General features: G+C 42.5%; 1 protein-coding gene across 6 annotated transcripts; it reads left to right on the top strand.

The window, feature by feature from the left end:
* The first annotated feature begins 5,082 nt into the window (after window positions 1-5,082).
* VEZF1 (vascular endothelial zinc finger 1) lies at window positions 5,083-20,836 on the top strand. Of its 6 annotated transcripts, XM_025851150.2 has the most exons (8): window positions 5,092-5,393; window positions 7,338-7,460; window positions 8,023-8,243; window positions 10,119-10,813; window positions 11,584-11,647; window positions 12,710-12,911; window positions 14,179-14,298; window positions 17,446-20,836. In XM_025851150.2, the coding sequence occupies exons 3-8, from the start codon at window positions 8,238-8,240 to the stop codon at window positions 17,871-17,873; spliced, it is 1,515 nt and encodes a 504-aa protein (XP_025706935.1). In that variant the 5' UTR covers window positions 5,092-5,393; window positions 7,338-7,460; window positions 8,023-8,237; the 3' UTR covers window positions 17,874-20,836. The 6 variants fall into 6 exon arrangements, with proteins under 6 accessions (XP_025706938.1, XP_073735663.1, XP_025706935.1 ...); XM_025851153.2 differs by lacking the exons at window positions 7,338-7,460; window positions 8,023-8,243 and adding an exon at window positions 17,128-17,170 and having other exon boundaries at window positions 5,083-5,393; window positions 17,446-17,587; XM_025851151.2 differs by lacking the exon at window positions 7,338-7,460.
* Window positions 20,837-21,416: the final 580 nt, after the last annotated feature.

Consider the following 21,416-nt stretch of genomic DNA (forward strand, 5'->3'; position numbering starts at 1 on the left):
ATTGACCTGATGAGCCTTTTCCTTAATTCTAGGCCCATGAAAGGGAGAGGGGGGATTAATAACTCAGAAAGAGGGAACCATAAAATCCGCATATACTAATACGCCAACTCTTAGATTTTAAGAAACAAAATCCTTCCTGAACTCTGGACTACCCCTAAATCTGGTGTGAAGAAATTACTAAAGAGGTGTATCTATTGGGGTTTGGGTAGAGAATATTCACTTGATTTATGTTTTTGCTCTGCCCCTCCTCTTCACAACATTTGGATGGGCACTAATAAGTAGTAATCTTTGCAAATGAATGGTTTTTCTGATAATGCAGATGGGTAACACAATTCTGTTCAGTGTCATTACATCCTTTCAACCAGAGGAATGTGCTTGGGGTGGAGGCTAGAGCCACTGAAAAAGAGGTTTATCTCTGTACCAGAATAACTTCATGTAAGGATTTCATTTATGTTTTTAATATTAGCATGATGTAACTGAGCTAAGCTTTTAGTTTGGTTCAGGCCCACCAAGTTTGTGTGACTTGTTAGGTATCGATTTTTTTTCAAGCTTAGCCATTACCCTGAGCTTGGGGCATCTGAGGGCAGGGAGGAACAGGTGGCTAAAGGAGAAATGTTGGTGCCTGAGAGTACGTTTTCCAGTTGTATTGAATTTCTTACTTGGTGTATTTTTGACCTGTCTTAGTTTCTTTCCTTCTGTGTCCTATGCTATTTTGCTTGCTATTTGTTAGATGTCCTCTGTCAGCCATTCAGGAGTTATAAAATGGAAGTTAGTATTTCTACTCAAATGCTTTGTGGATAGAACCGATAGGTTTAGCATTGATTTCTGGTAGCTTCTTTCTAGTAGAGGAGTTAAAGTGATAAATGCATTTCCATGGCTTTGGACTTGTTTTTGGCACCTTAGGTATGTGACCCTTCTTAGAAGCTGTTTTAGGGGTGCCTGGGTAGCTCAGTTGGTTGAACCTACTTGAAAGAAAGAGAAAAAGGGAAAGAATTGTGTTTTAAACCCTCAACTACCAGTTGAACTAAATGTCTACCAGGAAGATGGGTAGATTTGCTTCCTGTACTTTTGTTCTCTGTGACTGTCCAGCTGTCAAGGAACTTAAATAGGTATTCAGAAAAAAAATTCTCCATTGTTTCCCCTTCCTCACCTTACCAGTTAAAGCAGAAATAACTAGTGATGACACTTTAGGTGGTAGAATTGAAACACAAACCCAACATCTGACCACATGGGCCACAGGTAATTGGTTTAAGCCCTTAGTGTGGTTATGAAGTTGGGGTGGACTGCAGGGGGGGGTGAGGAGATTACTTCTGCTTTCCTCCCAGAAGCTTCCCTGGGTGGTGGTGTTTTTGTTTTGATTGGGGGGATAGGGGGGTGTTCCCTTTGGTAAAATGTACTTCCTTTCCTCCCCGATTGCATTGAGGCTGGTAATGAAGGGTAACATTTCTCTCTGGTCGTTGTTTTTTTTTTTTCCTTTTTTTTTTTTTTTGTATTTGCAAATATTGCATTCTTGGTTTTTACTAGTAGATTGGTTCATTGTCAGTTCTAGCTTTTTTTGCATGAAGATTTAGTCCATTAACTTGCCAGATTTGAAGGCTCTTCTAACTTCTTTGAAGTAGATCTTCCCTGCTGAAAGTTTTGGATTTGATTTGTTTTCAGTTTGTTGAGGAGTCTTGCTTGGGGACAGGTAATTGACAACAGCAGAGATGTTTTCTGTTCCTAGGATTCTAAATCTAATTATAATCCTTAGTACTCACAGATTTTAAAATCCTCTCCAAAATAGGAAGGAAATATCCTGTTGCTTTCTAATGTTTGCTAAAACTTGCCTTTGAAGAGCTGATCATTTTTTTTTTAAGTATTTAAGTAATCTCTACACACAATGTGGGGCTTGAACTCACAACCCGAAATTAATAAGAGTCTCATGTTCCTGGACTGAGTCTGCCAGGCACCCCTAGAAGAGCTGATCTTAACAGGCATCGTCCTTTGTCTTATTAGCCTTCTGACCACTTACCTTAGGGCTCTTTGGAAGAGGTGTGGGGGTGGGGGATGCTTTGGTGGCTCAGTGGATTGTTTGACTCTTGGTTTCTGCTCAGGTCATTGTTTCCAGGTCTTGGGATAGAGCCCCATTAGCTCCCTTCTCAGAGGGGAGTATGCTCAGGATTCTCCATCTCCCCCACCCCACCCCCCACCAACCCCACACAGGGCTCCTGCACACGGTGACTCTCTAAATCTTTAAAAAAAAAAAAAAAAAAAGCGGAGGGGGGGATGAGGCATGGTAAAAAATACTGGTCACTTTGAAAGAGAGAGGAATAATTAACTGGCTCAGTTATGCGCCATTCCCAGCCCCAAAGTTAATCTAGAACCACTAAATAGCACCAAAAAATATTTACTTAGCACTTGTTATATTACAGGAAATGTTCTAAGCATTTTACATACATTACTCATTTAATTCACAAGTCACCCCTGTGAGATAGGTACTTATTTTGTCCTCATTTTCCAGATGAGGAAATGAGACCCTGAGGTTAAGTGACAGGTTATACAAGCTGGGGCAGAGGAGATGGGAAAGAGGAACCTGAACAAGATGGGGAGGGGATCTGAGTTTTATTTGGGTGGATATAGGCACACTTTTTTTTTTTTCTTAGGCACCAGATTTTCAGTTCTCATATCCGAAGGTAACACCATTGATTGAACCACTGAAAGTTGTTTACAATAATCAGGATGAATTTACTGTCTTTAGACATCACTAGTCTTTTGACTGGACCCCAGTATGGTCTGTGGAAGCTGGCTTGTGAAGGGACTCATTTGTTTGTAGTTAAGGATATTGACTGTCCTAAGGGTAGAAATGCCCCTTCTAAGGCTGGAATCTTTGATCTTACTGGTTTCATTATATTCCTCAAAACATTTGGAGCTGATTATTTTTGAGTAATTGTTCCAAACTTTTAGATATTTTCCCATTGGAAAGTATCCTAAGGTTTAAAATTCCATCTAAATTTAAAAGTTACTAAATTTTCTTTTTAAGGGAGAGTTTGGGGAACAATCAGGAATTCTGGTTTCCTTTCATGGATAGAGAGAAAATTAGCCATTTTCCTCAAGAAAAGTGACACTTCTGAATCCCAGCTCTGGACTGTTTTCACTTGACCTCTACTTCCTGTTAGTGGGAAAACCCCTCTCCAGAGGTGCTGGGAGAAGATTGCTGGAGAAGGGTTTCTAGATCCCAGAATAAGAAGTTCAAGAGAGTCCAGCAATATTGTCATTAGGATAATGGTCTTCATAAGTACTAGTTTTCATTATCCTTAAGCTTCATTTTCAACACAATTTGAAAGGCAGCAAAGTAGGAGAGGCTAAACTGGGGAGGAAGAAAACTTAGTAGTTGAATTACATAGACCTTGAAGTGAATGTGTGTGCAAGAAGCAGAGACTTGGATTCACTGAATGAAAATGAAATAACAGGCAGTGTCCAAGGTCGGAACAAAGGTTTTAGTTTACCTAGTTAATTCCTTAGTTTTACATCTTAGTTCACTCCTTATCTTGCATGTGCATATAAACCTAAAACATTTTTTCTCCCCAAAGAGAGGAATGGACATTTTTATAGGAGACCTAGGGGCCACTGTAGCAGCTTAGCTGAGGGATGTGTGAGAAACACATTTCATCATTTTCTGTCCCCTCCTGTCTTAGGCTGACCTGGTCCTTGATGTGCTACCTGCTTCTGCTACTGATCCATACTGCAGAACTTCTCATTCATCCCCAAGGCCTCCAAGCAATGTCCAATAGGGAATCGACTCTAAAAGGAACCAGGCCAACGTTTCCAGCCCCTTCATTCTGGTGACTGAGGGAAGGAAACAGTGGGAGGGGTTATACATGTGTAGTGGATAGAAGGGAAACACAGACTGTCAGATTACTATATCTCTTTAGTTTCTTTTACGAATAGAATTCTGCAACCGTATTATTTCTATTGTGTAAGTATAGGGGAAGTTCAAGATGGTGACCTTGATTAGAATGTGTCCGGAGAGGAATAAATGGAGTGTCTGAGATAAGAGACAGTTGGTTATGAAAGATGTTGAAGTCTTGAAATAATGTGACCATCTGAGGAATTTTTTTAAGCCAGGGTTTATAAAAATATCACTGATACAGCCTGCCCCCTCATTTCCCGCCACAGGAGACTTCTTGGACTTGAGACACTTGTTTAATAATAGCTTGTCTCTGATATTCCCAGTAGCTACCTCCCTGTGAGGAAAGGATAGCAAACGTTCAGGACATCATCATACAAAGTTCCAGTAGCAGTGACACCTACGCGGAAGACTTGGAACTGCAAACAGAGGCTGGGGTCACCTCAGTGACATCTGACGCCGTCCAACCACAAGTTTGATTTTTGTTTTGTGGGGTGAGGGAGCAGACTGTACTAAAGGACTAAAATGATTTCTTGTCTATACTTTCTCGCTTGTTTTTATTTTTTAAATTTTTTTGGCGGGAGAGAGGGATGTTCGGGTAAAATTTCATATCCTATCTGGAGTTAAGGGGAGGATGGGAAAGCTCAGCCCTTCACCCAAGAATAAGCCAGTAATGACATCTCGACGCGTGGGAAGTGTTTCCCTCAGCTGGGAGGATCTGAGGCTGCACCCCAGTGGGATTCCTTGCTAGAGTTGGAAGGCCACTCAGAGGTAGACGCATATTGTAGCAGGAGTGCGGAGAGTTTGGCTGGCTGGGGATGAAATATCAGAGGGGAGGGACATGCGAAGTCCTAGGGGCTTCCCCCAATTTGGAGGCGCGGGCTGTGCTGTGCATATGGGACTGAGGAGCCGGGTGACCGCCGTGGCCTGTGCCTTCCGCCGAGGGTCTGACAGGAACGCGACGCTGCTGGGCACCGTGTTTGAGTCCCGGGAGAGGGCCCAGCCATGCCCAGCGAGCCCGCGCCAGACCCTGGCGTCCTCCATCTTCTCTCCTGCGCTCCCCCTGCTCCAGCTGCCTGAGCCGCGGACCGCAGCACCACACACCCCCGCGGGGGGGGACGCCGCGCCCCATCCCCGCCCCCGGCCCCACCCCAGCCCCCCCGCGGGGGCCCTGACCCCACCGCCGGCGGGCACTGGCTGAGCTCCGAGGCGGCGAACCTGCGGCGGGGACGCCCAGAAGGGGTCCGGGCGGCTGGGGGCGGCGGCGGCCGGGTCGGGGCTCCCCCCCCGCCCGCGCTCGCCGCGGCGGTGGTGCGTCCCGGAGGTTACCGGAAGTGGCCGCGCTCGGCGCTGCCATGTTGAGCCGCCGCTGCCGCTGCCGCCGCCGCCGCCGCCGCTTTGTTGTCGCCTCCTCCGGCTGAGGAGGCTCCCCGAGCGGGGGGAGTGGGGAGGAGGGGGGTCGGCCGCCGCAGCCATGGAGGCCAACTGGACCGCGTTCCTGTTCCAGGTACTGGGGGCCCCCCCCGGGGGGGCACGGGGGGACAGGGGGGCCGGGCCCCGGGCTGGCGGGCGGGCGGGCGGGCGCTCCTCCTCCCCTCCCTCCCGGCTCCGCTCTCCGGCCCGGCCTTAATCCCCCTTTGTTTTTCCGCCCGCCCGCCCCGGCGGAGCGGGGCTGCTGAGGTGAAAGGAGGCGGCCTCACGGGGTGCGGGGGAGAAAGCAGGCCTCAGGGTGAACCCCGGGCCCCCCCAGCACACTCACGCACACACCCTTCCCTCCCGCCCTGAAGGGGAAGGGAGGAGGCCGGTCGCTGTCACCACCCGCGGCCCAGAGAAAGGAGGGCGCCGGGCCGCTGGATAGCGCGGGCCGCTTGGCCACAGCGCGCCCGCCCCGGGCCCGCATCGTGGGGCGAGGGGGGTCCCCAGGTCCTACTCTGAGACCCCCCCACACACAGACGCACTTCATCCATCTTTCGCTCGCTCTCCTTCCTTTTCACCTTCCTCTCCCCTTTTTGTGTGTGTGTGTGTGTGTGCGCGCGTGTGTGTGTGTGTTGACTTTCTGACCCCCCCATCCCTGCGAATAGCGGGTATCCCTGGGTTCCCCGCCACTCCCCCTTCCCGCCGCCCCCCCGTGTGTTTACCCTGTTGGGGGGTGTTGTGAGTGAGTATCCCCTCCCAAACTTTTTTACTGGATTTACATTTTTTCTCTCGTAAGCCTTTGCCGAGCCTTGGCAGCTGACACCCTCTCCCTCTGTCCAGCTCTCCCGCCGTCCCATTCAGCCCGGGGAATCCCCCAGCCGGGCCGGGCCGGGGGGAGCGGTGGGGGCCGGGACTCCAGGAGGCCCGACCTTCTCCCGGAGCGCTTTTCCCTCTCGTCCCACCTCGAACGTTTCCTCCAGCCAAGTGGGGGAGACGGAAAGTGGAGAGAGCAAACAAAGTCGGCTTACAAAGCCCCCAGATGAGTCATTCGTTGGGGTGTTGGTCTACACTTTTTGCAAGAAACTTGAAAGTGCCTGTAGCCGATACGTTGGCAGTCTTCTTGCCCGCCCGTTTTAGGTGGGGGACCCCTGTTGGGAAGACCGAGGCTTATTTTTTCCCTGCTTCATTTCTATTTGCAAACGAAGCACTTAGTGGGCAGTAGTGATGAGCTCACGGGGAAACTTCGGAACCGGAGGAGGTTAGGAAGCTTGTCACTTTAAATGCGTTCTTCCCGCCTCTCTGGGTTATTTTCCTTCTTTGAATAACTTCGTGAAATCCCAGACGCGTTGCTTGGGCGCTTGAGACCTTTTGAAACTAACCAGAAATGGATGCAGAATTTTCAAAAAATCCTCCCAGTCACTGGACCCATCCCAGTGGAGTTAATACAGGAATTGGATAATTCAAACATTACCTATTGTGTAAAGCTGATTTATTGTTTTAAGACATATTTTCTTTCAAATGTGAGTAATTTGATTTTTAAGTAGTTAATTGAAATATTCTGGCTTCTTAAAATTGAAAATACGCAAAATTATGGAACTCACAAACTTCTTTTTGTCATTCTGATCTGGTATTGTTTTATCATGCTTTAAGTCAACTTAAAAATGCATTGGGAAAGATACGATATATAACTAGTTGGCATCCAGATTGGTGTAAAGGTGGCAAATGCCCTCTCTAGAAAAAGCTTTCAAATGGTCATTTAAAAATGGGATTAACGGGCCACCTAAGTGATTTTCATGTGAGGAATGATTTAGATTTACCGTATTAGTTACCATGTTAAACCTGCTGTCCGTAAACTTCATGGAGATTGAAAAAAAAAAGAGTTCTTTATGTAAAGAAAGAAAACCTATAACTAATTTTTGGAAAGTTAGTTGAACAATCTTTTGGAATACTTTTATTCTTTTTCTGGATAAGACAAATGCCAAGCATTTATTGATCAACTTGTTAATTAGATTTTATATTATTTAATTTTTTTCAGCAATTAAAATCTTTTTTTCCACCTGATGGAGAAGTGTGAAAGCTAATAATTGATCCTGGGCTTGGCAATGTGTGCAGTGAAAATTGTTGGAAAAATAATTTAGAGCCGAGGACAGTTGAATGGGTAAAGAGAATATTTCAGTCTTTTCTATGGAAAGGTATGAATAGACTTACTCAGTTTCAGTTTTAAGTAATTTTTACTGGGGAAATGGGAGAGTTAAACTCTCTTGTTTGTTTCCTAGAGCATACTATTGAATTTATATTTTAAAACAATTTAATACCTGCTTGCTTTCCAGATAACCTGGTGGAAAGTGAAAGCCATAGCTGTTAAGATGTTTGATGGATGATTCTCCTAACAGGACATTCAAGATATGACTCACTGATGCTAATTTGTTTCAGTACAAAATTTTTTGCCCTCTGGCACTGGAGATTTCATGGTGCTATATCCTACTACCCTGGGTGATGAAATAACATTTCTGTTTTGTTTTTTTGCCAACCCCAGAATAAGGAAAGCTTGGGCAGGGTTAAAAAAGCCTTAAAGTTGAAAGAGATGGGAGATAAAATAAAAGCTTTGGTTTGATGATACTAGTCAAATAAAAGTCTACCCAGAAGTTCTTTTTTTTTTTTTTTTAATCACTTAACTGAAGGCAGGCCATGGTTGTTATTTTACTCTGTCTCTCCCTCAGAGAACAAGTTGGGGAAACCCAGTTCCCCTCTTAGAAGGCTTCATGTAGAAGTGTGGGGATCCTAGGAATCCTCAGAGAGTGATTCCCGTAGTGGTCGAGGCATTCTACAGCATTTCACCCAAGAAGCAGGGACCTGGTGTGACCCTCGTGTGAGAGTGAGCTTCAGCAATGCTGTAAAAATACTTTATGTTGCCACAGACATCTGAATTGGTAAAATGGCAGTAAGTGCTTTTAGTACTCCATCGAACTAATGGTTGTTTAGAATTGAAAAATGCCTCTAAACACTATAAGTCTGAACTTTGTCCAGAAGATTTGCATTCCCTATTATCTGATCTGTTAGCCTTTGAAATTGTATATCTTGAGCTATCTTCAGCTATTAACTGTTTGTATACTGTATGGAAACTTGGGTATCCTACAGCCAGGTTGGAAAGGGGGTAAGATTTGCATCCAAATTCTGTAAAGTTTCCACTCATGTCTCACGGGCAGACAGATTTACAGGAGCTCCATAAATTAAATTAAAAGTGGACTGTAATTCGGTATAATCCCTGAGTCCAGAAAGATACTCATAGGCAAGCACACAATTTCTGTGAGTACTTCCAGGACTCAAAGGGGGATTCAACCAAAATTATTAAATTGGAACTGGTAACTTTGAATACTACACCTCCTAAAGATTTGGAGGAGACTTGGTTCCAGGCTTAGCTGTTGTACTGCCATCAAGTAAATATGGAGCTGTGTGGTAGATATTCTTATCCATTAGGGGAGAAGAAGCTCTGTGTGAATGTGTGTGTCTGTCTCCTTGTTTTAATCAAGTTAACTGTAGGACTTGTGATTATAGAATGAGAAGGCTAAATAAGTGACTAGAGTGTCTTTAAGATGATAGGATGGGACCCTCCTAGGATGTTGTGTGCTTAAAATATTTGGAACTCTTACATCTGGGTGCGTGTATCCTTTTAGGATTACAGAACTCAAGCATAGGGGCTTGGGCTCACTGTCAAAAAAGTTTCAAAAATAACGTTGGTAAAGTACAACGTATCAGGAAGAACTATTTCAGGAATTTTTTCCATCATTGCCTAAATGTTTTATCAGTCTGGAGAATTTTGAAAGAATCAAAATCAAGAGAGTAACTATTCATAAATACCAAGAACCTGATCCACAATGAAATTTTGGTTTCAGTGCAGCTAAAGAAAATTTCCAGACAGTGTCCAGTTCTGGAGTGGAGAAGGACATTATAACAGCAAATGTCTAATACTTTAATGAAACATATAAGTGCTGGAAGAAGATGAAGATGAAAGGAATTTTAATTATTTACAGTTTGTTTTCTCTTGCTAGTCTGTCTTTGAGAGTTTAGGGTTTGAACAACTAGTGTTGTTTTAAAAGGATGCAGATTTCTAGTGTAAGATTAAATGAACTGAGAAACAACTGACAGGTGTTTTGCTGTAGGCTACCTTCACAGATGCCTTCCAGGCTGATTAATAGCAGGTTTCATTTCAATCAAATCTTTTAGTAGGAAAGTTAAGTGAAAACTTTAAAAGTAAACTTAACAAATAGTGCATATATTCAGAGAGCTAAGTTTCTTTTATCACCTAGCAACAGCCTCCTTCCTTAGTCACTAAGTGACTTTTCTAATGGAAAGGGAGAGACAGTGCCTTTCTTTTCCTAGGTAAAATAGACGATGATTACATGTATGTGTGTGAGTGTATAGTGTGTGCATTACTGCAGTAAGGTACTGGCAAATACTTAAGTCTGGAGTGTAATTTTTTTGACAAGTTATTTAAACTTGGTTTCAGCACTCACAGACTAATGCAAACTGACTTCATCAGCTGGTATGTCCCTTCTGAACCAGGATGGTGTGTAGTCAGCTGTTTGAAAGCAAGATCACTGTGAGCAACTTAGTCATAAAAGTTTTGTTGTGTGCACAGTGATTTTATTTGTATTGGGAGCTCTGAGGGTAACTAGGTGGTTGCTGGATTTCTACTGTAGGGAGTAGCTTATGGGCTCTTTGATTGTTTCTTCTGGTCTCTGTTGTCTGGAGCATGTTGAATTTTGAAGGCCGTTTTGCGAGGCTGAGTTTCTGAAGTGTAAATGTTTGGTTTTAGGCCCATGAAGCCTCCCATCACCAACAGCAGGCAGCACAGAACAGCTTGCTGCCCCTCCTGAGCTCTGCTGTGGAGCCCCCTGATCAGAAACCATTGCTTCCAATACCAATAACTCAGAAACCTCAAGCAGCGCCAGAAACATTAAAGGATGCCATTGGGATTAAAAAAGAAAAACCCAAAACTTCATTTGTGTGCACTTACTGCAGTAAAGCTTTCAGGGACAGCTATCACCTGAGGCGCCACGAGTCCTGCCACACAGGGATCAAGTTGGTGTCCCGGTCAAAGAAAACCCCCACCACGGTGGTTCCCCTCATCTCCACCATCGCTGGGGACAGCAGCAGAACTTCGTTGGTCTCGACCATTGCTGGCATCTTATCAACAGTCACTACATCTTCCTCGGGCACCAACCCCAGCAGCAGTGCCAGCACCACAGCTATGCCCGTGACCCAGTCTGTCAAGAAACCCAGTAAGCCTGTCAAGAAGAACCATGCTTGTGAGATGTGTGGGAAGGCTTTCCGAGATGTGTACCACCTCAATCGGCACAAGCTCTCCCATTCGGACGAAAAGCCCTTCGAGTGTCCTGTTTGTAATCAGCGTTTCAAGAGGAAGGACCGGATGACTTACCATGTGAGGTCTCATGAAGGAGGCATCACCAAACCCTATACTTGCAGTGTTTGTGGGAAGGGCTTCTCGAGGTACTGCGTTTTGCTTTGCTTTTTGTTTTCATTAGGTATCAGTGAACTTCAGTTTTGTCTCTTTGTGACCTAGAATGTTTATAGGAGAATAGCTGTGGGCAGGCCTGCGTTATTAGAGGAGATTGCTGATAGATAAAGTATTACACTTCCAGGTCTAATTCCAGTTTGGTGTGGTTGACAAGTGGTGACAGTGATTCGCCTAATATTTCAGCTAAGAAGTGCCTTGGTGTACTCAGGCCTTCATTTGGCACATTTATAATTCTTACCACTGCAAAACCACCGGTTTCCAATTTAGTCGGGTGACTAGACATGAGGTTCACTGTGCAAATCAAAGAAACTTACTTGGAAGTTGGGATGACCTTGAATACTGTTAGTATAACTTAGGAGGACGCTTTTCTATTTTGCTGTGGTTACTAACATTTCACTAATTTTCATTTTTAAAGGCTTTTAAAGAAAAGTTAATATAGTAGTAGCTTTCTCTGGCAGGTGTTAGGACTAAAACTTTGGGTATTTTATAATTTAAAGAACCAAGGCCTAACATGATTTGATGTTGACTAGGAGAGAAAAATTAGCAGGTAAACGACTAAGATTTTTGTTTATGGTAAGAGAGGTAAGGAGGCTTGCACTGGGGGGAGGGGGAGTTGGTAATTCTGCTAGCTTTCTTTAAAATGCCCTCCACCCAAAGCTGCCAAGCATGTAAACATCACCGTGAGTAGCATTTCTCAATGTGTGTTCCATTACATCTTCTGTTGAAACTCTCTCTTTCACAGGCCTGACCACTTAAGCTGTCACGTAAAACATGTCCATTCAACAGAAAGACCCTTCAAATGCCAAGTAAGAGTTAAAATGACTTATCCTTAGTGTAGCACTTAATGCACATTATCCAGAAGGTCTGAGCCAGTCAAATCTCACCGTTCTTGAATAGTCTTAAAATCACTGACTTGAGTAAATGTGGTCCATTTGAATTCTGGTTTTATACAATATAAATGACAGCTTCTATTTCTGTGAGGCAAGAGCATTTAAAAATATAAATGTGTTGTTTTTGTTAAGCTACATTTCCCTTTCCTTAGGCAACAGTATTTATCGTTACAGGAAAAAGATTTAGAGTCTTGCAAAGGTCATTATGTATTTGAAATGAATAAATGAATAAAATGCTTTAAATTATTTTCTGGGTTGATGATTTTAACTGTAATAGAAGAAAATAGGAATTTTCTCCCAAATGTTACCACTTATTGGATGTTTGTCTGCCAAATTGGAGCATTTTCTAGTTGTTTGAAAATCTGTTGATTTTATTTGACCTAAGTTGTGATAACGAAAAGGTTAAGAATTTTGCTAAATCAAATGACTTTTTTAGACATCAGTAATTTTAGTTTATTGCTGGAAGTCTTTCTGTGCTCCTTTCAGTTAAATGTGTTAATGACTGACTTTATTAAGTAAGTGATTTGAATCCTAAGAAAAATCCAATCTGAGGAAGGAAGCTAGGGTCATTTGAGCGAGTGCCTGCTATGTGCGAGGCCTTGGGCCAGACTCTTAATCCCACCAATAATTTTGGGAGGTAGGTATTTTTATCCTCATTTTACAGACGAAGAAACAAATTCAGTTAGGTTAATTTGCTCAGTGTTACACTGTTTTCATGAATCAAGGAGCTGGATTTAAATCCAGGTTTAACTGACTCTATACCTCACATATTTTCAGTATTCTGTGTTGATATTTATTCTTCCCCCAAAATGTAAGGGTCTAAAATTCACCAAATGTTTTGTTATGATTATGATTCTAGGTAACACATGCAATTAAAATTCAACTAACTCAGTCTGCTTGTGGACACGGATAGGGTAATGCCTAGAATATAACGTACTTTAAAATGAGTAGAACAGGATAGTCTATATTTAAAAAAAGTTTTCCTCCCTCATGCAGACGTGCACTGCTGCCTTTGCCACCAAAGACAGACTGCGGACACACATGGTGCGCCACGAAGGCAAGGTATCGTGTAACATCTGTGGGAAGCTTCTGAGTGCAGCGTACATCACCAGCCACTTAAAGACACATGGGCAGAGCCAAAGTATCAACTGTAATACATGTAAACAAGGCATCAGTAAAAGTAGGTGACACTTCAGATTGTATTTCTGTTGCATTTCAGATTAATGAAATCTGGATGTTTTTATAATGTACTGAAGGTATTTTCACTATGCTCTCGGCACTGTATTCGTATTCATCTTACATGTTTTCTCCTATCACTAAAGCGTGTAAACACACGTCAGTGGAGAGTATATACTGGTGTTGGAAATATACCTCACCTGCATGGATACAAACAGACTGACAAGCCCTCCACGAATTTTGCTTTCAGTCCTGTGCTTGTCTACTAATAACACCCAAGTTAGAAAAGCAGAATTTCCCTGTAACTATTTTTCAACGTGTCCCTTCTTCTATGGAGTTCCAATAAAAAGCTCTAGTATTTCAGAATTGTGGCAGCAGGAGCCGCACTAGGAAGCTGCAGCTGCTGCGAGGCAATTTTCATTGTTTTTATTTAACGTTAAGAAGATTCTTAAGCATTGGTGTCTCCTAACTCCTGTTTGAGTTAATAGCATGCCCTTAATAACCTTAAAGATGAAAGCGGCATCATTAAGTTTGCTTTTCAAACCCAAATCTGTGGAGTTGGGATATCATATCCATCCGAAGATGTAAGTGCTCTACTTACTTTAAATTCAGAATTGAAGATAGACTGTTTCAGGGACTCGTGGATGGAATTCAGTACTCACATTTACCCCAGCTTTGTCTTTGAGATTGCCCTAGCCACCAGAAGAAAGTCTATTCCTAATTCTGTATTCTATTCTATATGTACTATATGCAGCAGAAACATCAAATTCTCAGAATAGGTGGCCAAAAGTGAGTGGGGAAAGAACGTTTAAAGTGTTCTAATCTCATCCAGTTTTGCTTCTTTGTCAGTACATTGGGTTTATTATCTAGCACGCCAAACTTTGTTAACTTTACAAAAATTTCCTTTTAGTGTACCTTGTTGTGGTCAAGTGACCAACTTTATCAGATATTTTGATGAGCAGAAATGAGTCCATGCTGATTTTACCCAAGTTCCGTTCTAAAAGACACCCGCTTTTTAATATAGCAAAGAATTCTTTTCTCTTTTATATTGGTTTTCCCCAGCTCTCTCGATTTTTCTTTTATTAATTTGTCTATTTTGACCAGTATAGACAGAAGCAGCAAAGGAAGATGCTCTGTAGTAAAAACTGTGTCAAGACAAATGATAAAGTTCAGAGAAGCATGAGGAGCCAGAGTATCTAAGTTTCAGATTTTGAGCACCTGGCTGCACGTTTTCAAGGTAACGTAGCGTGTGTGGTTTGTCTTTGGGGCAGCGTGCATGAGCGAGGAGGCCGGCAGCCAGAAGCAGCAGCAGCAGCATGTAACGAGCTGGCCAGGGAAGCAGGTGGAGACGCTGAGACTGTGGGAAGAAGCTGTCAAGGCAAGAAAGAAAGGTAAGGGGAGGTGGCCAGAGCTCCCAGGACGGCTGGACCGGGGTGCTCGTGAGTGTGCCCGGCTCTGAGTGAGGCAGCCACAGCTTAGGGGGTCTAGCTTTGTGGAAACTTGGAAACACTATGTCGGCAACAAATTTCCAAGCTTCCAGATAAGTCTTTTTACTTTAACAGATAAAAATCCTTAGTACTTCTTTTTGTGTTCTTTTGATTTTCCTTTTGTTACAAATTTGGAGCCAGATTTGGTCCTTCCCTCTGTATGTTTAGAGCTCATTTTTATGTCAACCTCCATGCATTATGGGCTCCTCTTTTTCCTTTCTAAAACATTCCCACTTTTGGGGGTGGATGAAATATTCTTATGGTACATAAGTTTATTTTCTTACAACTTTGCTACTTTCTGCTCTTCAGTGTATTATTTATTACATGTTTCTGGCTCTACAAGGCTGGTATCTTTTGGTCTCACCCTTAATCTCATTCAGTTTGTCACTGGGGCTGGCATTTGCTTAAGTATGTACTTAAGTTGTTAGGGACTTTACTGTAATTGTTACTAAAATTGAGAATGGTTGGCTTTTCTCTCATATATCGTATAAAGAATCCGTTGGAGTATCCGTCTTCCACACAGCTTTTTTTAACTTAATACTTAGAGCTTTGGCTTCTGGACTGTTGTGCGGGCATTTCAAATCAATGATTTTGTCAGCGTACCATCAGCCACGGGAGAGATTCTTAAATTCCTTCTTCCCTTCCAGACCTCTTTGTCTTACTGTTTTATTTTAAATTCATAAGGAACCCTCTGCCTGTAGGCTCCTCTGTAATTCCTTTGCTGTGTAGTTTCTTCCCTCCTTTGCTTTCATGTAGTACGGCTATTCCCTTCCACAGATCCCTTCTAAACACCCTGTACTTGGATAAAGATAAAAGGAATAGCGTCTGTTTTCATACATCTACTGGCATTGCAGCCAGATAGGCCTTCTATCTTTCCTTAACGGCTGCTTCCTCCTCTCTTCCAAATGAAGATTTGTCATTATTTAATAAAATGTTTTATCGTTAGGAGAAGAGGTAAGGGTTGGGGGGGCGGGCAGGAAGACGTATATATGCTAGGACAGTCGCATAGTGGGTGAAAGCATGTTACGAAGGATGTTTCAGTAGAGAAGGAGTAAGAGTAAAATTATTTAAGTCCTAGAAAAGGATGATGTTAGACTGAAAGGAAAAAGTGCAGGACGGCGGCAGGGGTGGTGATGGCACATGTGAGAGTGAAAGCCCCTTCTTTGGTGTAAAAAAGAATACCCTTAACAGTGCTACCATCACCTCAAAAGTGGGTTGGTTTTCTCTTTCTTTCTGCACTTTTCTATTTGGTGTTGTATTTCATTTTGCTTGCACAATAAGACTCAATTGTTTAGCTCATCTTCTGACCTCCATGAAACAAAATGCTTTTGTATTCCCATTTGTAGCATGAATCTCTCTGGAAACGACCACTGATGTTAGAAACTTCTGTATTCATGTTAGTAAAATGTCACATTTCGGGGGAAAGGAGACTTCTGCCCTGAAAACCTAAACTTGAGTCAGCAGGTCTCTTTTTTTAAATAAGGTAATGTAAGTTCCCAAACCTGAGTGACATTCAGATCGCCATCTCGGGAACTTTTTAAAAATACACATTTCCAAAGTTCATCTAAATCTCACTATTGAATTTCCTGGGAAGCCATTTAAAAAAAAAAAAAAAAAAAAGCTCCCTAGTTAAATTATTTTGATCATCAGCCAGGTTTGGGAATTCCTGACATAGAGTTTGCCAGAGTTTCATCATATTGATCAAGGGAGAGCTGCTTATTGACTCCAGGGTCAGCGTGAGGTGATTTGACCCATATGTGTGGGATGTGTGCAGACCTTTATCTTTATTTAGTCTCAAATGTATTTCTCCATTTTGACAGCCAAGTTACACACAACTAGCCCACTCATCTGTCTTCTTACTGCTGTTTCCTGACACACCAGCAGGTGGTGCTGAATTTTGTTAAGGGGTGGGGTGGGGGTGTCACCTCTGAGGGAAGTTTTCTTAAAGAAGTGCCCAGGCTTTGCTGGGTAACAAGGACCAGGGTCCCCCACATCACTGCAGGGTCTTCTTGCTTAATTAGTCCTTCTTGGTATGGTTGGTGATGTGTATAATATGTGCAGTTAGATGACACTAGGCATAGAGTGGGTGATTCTGTCAGCATCAGAAAGTGAAGAAGAAATGGGAATGGAGAGGAGAATACAAACCCACTGAGAGAGATTTTGTCTTTCTTAGGAAACCTAACCAGAAACAACAGGATTGTTTTGTTTTGTTTTGTTTTAAAGATTTTATTTATTTGACAGAAAGAGACACAGTAGGAGAGGGAACACGAGCAGGGGGAGTGGGAGAGGGAGAAGCAGGCTTCCCACGGAGCAGGGAGCCCGATGCGGGGCTTGATCCCAGGACCCTGGGATCATGACCTGAGCCGAAGGCAGATGCTTAACGACTGAGCCACCCAGGCGCCCCACAACAGGATTGTTTAAACGATTTTTCTAAGACTGAAATAAACAGATATGAAAATAGCTTGTCAGTCCCTACTTAACAGATCTGTAACACCTTAACAGAAGGTAGCTTTACCTCTGAGGCTTTAGAGTACATAGCATTGAGGACACACAACTCTCTCCGCTAGTTACAGTGTGCCTTACCAGAAGATTTTTCTGATTATCTGTTCTTGTGTGACCATCGGCCCAGCTCTTTGTAAACAAGCTCTTTCTCCTGGTCTGCCGATGGTTGGCTCTGCCTGCATGAAGTGGTAGTGAGAATACTAAGCCCTGCTTGATATCTCTGCCCCCCAGAGTGCCTTGCGGAAGTTAACTGGTCTTCCAGCATCACTGTGAGGTAGGTAAGTAAATCTAAATTTGAAACCAAAAGTGCCAGGCTAAACAAGTTGCCCAAGGCCTTGTGGGAGGTATAGTGTCAGAAAAGAGATTCACATACCCCCAGTCCTGTGCTCAGAAAGAGCCTCCCTTCCTGTTGACCACTTGGTAGAGAACTATAATTTCGTTCATTAAATGTTTGTCCTTTTTAATTAAAAAAAAGTTGATTCAGAAGCTGTTTGTGAATTTTGTTCGTTGTTTGGGGAGTCTAAAGGCCATTTTGTCTTCTTATTTTAGAAGCTGCTAACCTGTGCCAAACCTCCACGGCTGCTACGACACCCGTGACTCTCACTACTCCATTCAATATCACGTCCTCTGTGTCGTCTGGGACGATGTCAAACCCAGTCACAGTGGCAGCTGCAATGAGCATGAGAAGTCCAGTCAATGTTTCAAGTGCAGTTAACATAACCAGCCCAATGAACATAGGGCACCCTGTAACTATAACCAGTCCATTATCCATGACCTCTCCTTTAACACTTACTACCCCAGTCAACCTCCCCACCCCTGTGACTGCTCCAGTGAATATAGCACACCCCGTCACCATCACGTCTCCCATGAACCTGCCCACACCTATGACGTTAGCTGCCCCTCTCAATATAGCAATGAGGCCTGTAGAGAGCATGCCTTTCTTACCCCAAGCTTTGCCTACATCACCACCTTGGTAAACAGTATTATAAAATCAAAATATGGGTTAAAGTAAATATTTACCAGCAACTTACTTTTAGTTTATTAAAGCAAAAAGTAAACCATGAAATTGGGAGATTTTATTACATTAGTTAATAATAGTGTAGTAGCATTTTTCTCCAATTTGGCTGGGATTGTTCAAAGTAGGGTGTGTATGTAACTTATCACTGGACCACTTTAGTTTAATCAGAAATTCCTTTTAGCTGACAGCATTGCTTAAACAAGATAGTAGTTGGCAAGGTAAAATGCCAGAATTAAAACCAATCATAAAAAAGCAAAACCCATTTCAAAATAAAAAAACGGCATTACTGTTTCTAATCCCAAGAAATCATTTTATTCTAAACACTAGCAGAACTCTTCTCCCTATAAAAGGTGGATGGCTGATTTTAACCTGAAGTTCTAAATCCACAGATAGAGAGCTAGTGTAGCATTGTCTGTGTTTATTGTTTTTATGAGTAAATACATGCATTGTCATAATAAAATGCATTTCAGAGAATATGCATTTTACCTTTGGGAATATGTTAATTTCAGGCAGCATTCCCTATGGGAAAGGTGATACCAGCTCTGATATGCAAAGCATATGATAATTTATCATTCTAACTTCAACATATAATAGGGATTGTGACCTGATATTTGGAGATGTAAATATTGCTCAGCATATTAATCCTGATGGAATATAGCATTGTAGTTGACTTTTTAAAAAAATAAAAAATAAATAAAAAAAACCAAAATATACAAATTGTGTTTTGGTAAGAAAAGGCCTCAACTGACGGAGGAGAAGTCAAGCGTGTGGACAGGCAGACTCCTAACAAACAGAGGCCAGTGGGACTCCTATTCAGGAGCCAAGGAGTACTTGGAACAGTTAAAATATATTGCTTTAAATTGGAAGATGCTGGAGGCACTGGGATGTGATATGCCCCTCTCTCTCCCAATCAGAGCCTGTTGATGTTACAACAGGGAAATATGTGTTAGTTGCTCACTAGAGTTTATGTCTTATATTAAATTGTATACAGTTTTTATTCTAACCACTAACTAGGTAGTATGCCCCTTCAGAACAAGCAGAGTGTATCTTTTTTTTTTAATTTTTCCTTCCGTTTCTTAATCAAGTATTGTGCAGATTTTTTCAACTTTGTAAATATGGACATCACTTTTTCTTTTTCTTTGAGAAAACACTTGTATCAGCTTTGTGGTGTTTTCAGGGAGACGCTCTCTGTACTCCCTGTAGAAACCCAGCAATGATTGTGCACGTTAAGACATGTGCTTTTTATTTCTTAGCAGGATGTTTTATCTCTGTACATAAAGTAGAAACCAAAAGTTAGGGAAACAGATACTCTTTACACCATCATGCCACACATTAATGTTTTTAAAGCATTGTGGTTTTTTTAAAAAAAGGTTACTAAAACCAAGACGCTGTGATTTTTTTTAAGTTGCAATATGTTTTGGGGTTTTTTTTTTCTTTTTTAATCTTGCAGTTAAGAGAAATGGAATTTAGTTGTATTAATCTTGCAGAATGTTTGCAGGACTGACTATCAAACTGGATGACTTCCGTTTATACCCCACTGTGTCAGTTCAAGCATCAAATACCTTACATCCGAGGCAGACTTCCTACATCAGGGACAGGTATCTGTGTGTCATTATACAAAACAGTTCGAGGGGGTTGAACTACATAGTAAAAAATAAAATAGTACTTAGTGTAAAATAATTTTATAAATGATCTTTTGTACTTTAGGACATTAAATTGTACAACTTTTGTATATATAAAAGCTTAGGAACTTTCTGTTTAGCAGGAAGGCAACACATTCCTACACTTTTAATGTATATGTTTGTTATAATGTCCATGTAAACATGCCCTATGTTTGTGCCTTTTAATTAGTTTGTCTCAATAAACAAAATGTAGAGAAAAATATGTAGCTATGACTTTGTTACAACTGTTCCTATCCACAGTACAAAGATGGTTTGTTTTTAATCTGTAGAGCATTATGTGTGGACTACTGGAAGGACTTGTGTAGGGAAGGCCCATACATGGCCCTGCTGAGGCCTGGATTGAGCAGGTAGTGGCCACATTTGAAGGAAGCCCACATTTCCTGGCATGCAGCCCCAGGACTGGGTTCTGGCTCTGCCTGCTGGGACCTGTCATCTCTCTGGCTGGGCTGGCAGTCACCATCCACCATGATTCAGACAGCCCAGGCTTCCTCCACAGTGGCCTAAGGAGCAGTCCTCAGTGGGGGCAGGTGTGGACCTTACCCCCAGGCTAGAGTGTGGTCGTCAGAACCCTGAAAGTATTAGTTCTTAAAAAAAAAATATATATATATATATATACTAGAAATGATTGTTTTATCAATTCATTGTATAATAAACAGGAGTGAGACTTCATTGTATGACTTCAGTTAAAATGCTATTTTGTATGCATTCTTTATTCACTTAAGAAGCTTGTCTGCAATAATAAAGCCACGTCGTGTCTTCTTTTGGGAGGGAGAGAATTGGCAGGAAGGGGGTGGTAGCAGGCCACTGAAAGGGGGGCCAAATAGGTTGTATGGTGAGATTCTCCTGTGTCTTGGAACTGGAATTGAGTTTTGATGCTGATGAACTGATTCAACCAAGTGTTGAAGGCACGACGGCCACCGCGCTACGAAAAAGCAGAGTTGGTTTCTCCCTTTCTGGTTGTAACCTGGTTGAGAGCTTCCCTTTATCAGATGGGCAGCTAAACAGTTGTATTAGATAATCCTCAAGTCTGACATCCAGCCTGTTATGCTCTAAGGCTCGCTGCTTGGCCTGCATTTGCCTTTTATTGTGTATCCACTTCCCTCCTAAGGTGTGCTCCTAAATGAAGGTTTCTATGTAAGCAGATGATGATTTTTCCTGTCAATACCAGCACTGTATTACTAACATGCAAAATACTGCAGATTTATTTTGACAAATTAAAGTTAACCGGTCACAAATGTTATGATGGATTGCTTAATATCTCAGAAGCTTCACCAGTTCACTCTGATGGTAGAGAACGCACTGCTTCTCCAGGTGTACCCGTCTCGGTATAGGGCTGGAGAAAGGGGGAGGGATGCTGTCAGGCTGGTTGGTATTGAGCCCCTACCCAGAGGGGTGGAAACACACCAGACTGATTGCAGGAGACTCCTGCCTGTCAGCTTGAGGAAAAGCCAGGAAGCCAGGCCTTGGGTAGTGGCCACAGGCATAAGCCCCTGTTCTACCCAAAAGAGAAAATGGGTTTAGAATATTTCTCATGCTCTAGAACCCAGTTTCTTTACTCGTAAAGGGCTTTAGCCTAGATCTCCTACCCATTTGTGTTCAGCTAGATTCATCAGATGTCCTTTGGGTACCAACAATGTGCCGGGCACTGTTGGGCACTAAAGGGGCCCGTAAAGGCGAATCTGGTGTGGTTGCTAACTCCAAGGAGGCTGTTAGGAGAAACACGATGAGTACTCGAGTGACAGCAGATCAAGATGAATCTGACGCTTCATTTCGTGAAAAAGTTTGGATACCTACATCTGTTTTCTATAGAATTGAGACTT

The sequence above is a fragment of the Callorhinus ursinus genome, unplaced genomic scaffold, assembly GCF_003265705.2.
Source record: "Callorhinus ursinus isolate GAN/ISIS: 27379988/994484 unplaced genomic scaffold, GSC_fseal_2.0 scaffold34, whole genome shotgun sequence".
Lineage (NCBI taxonomy): Eukaryota > Metazoa > Chordata > Mammalia > Carnivora > Otariidae > Callorhinus > Callorhinus ursinus.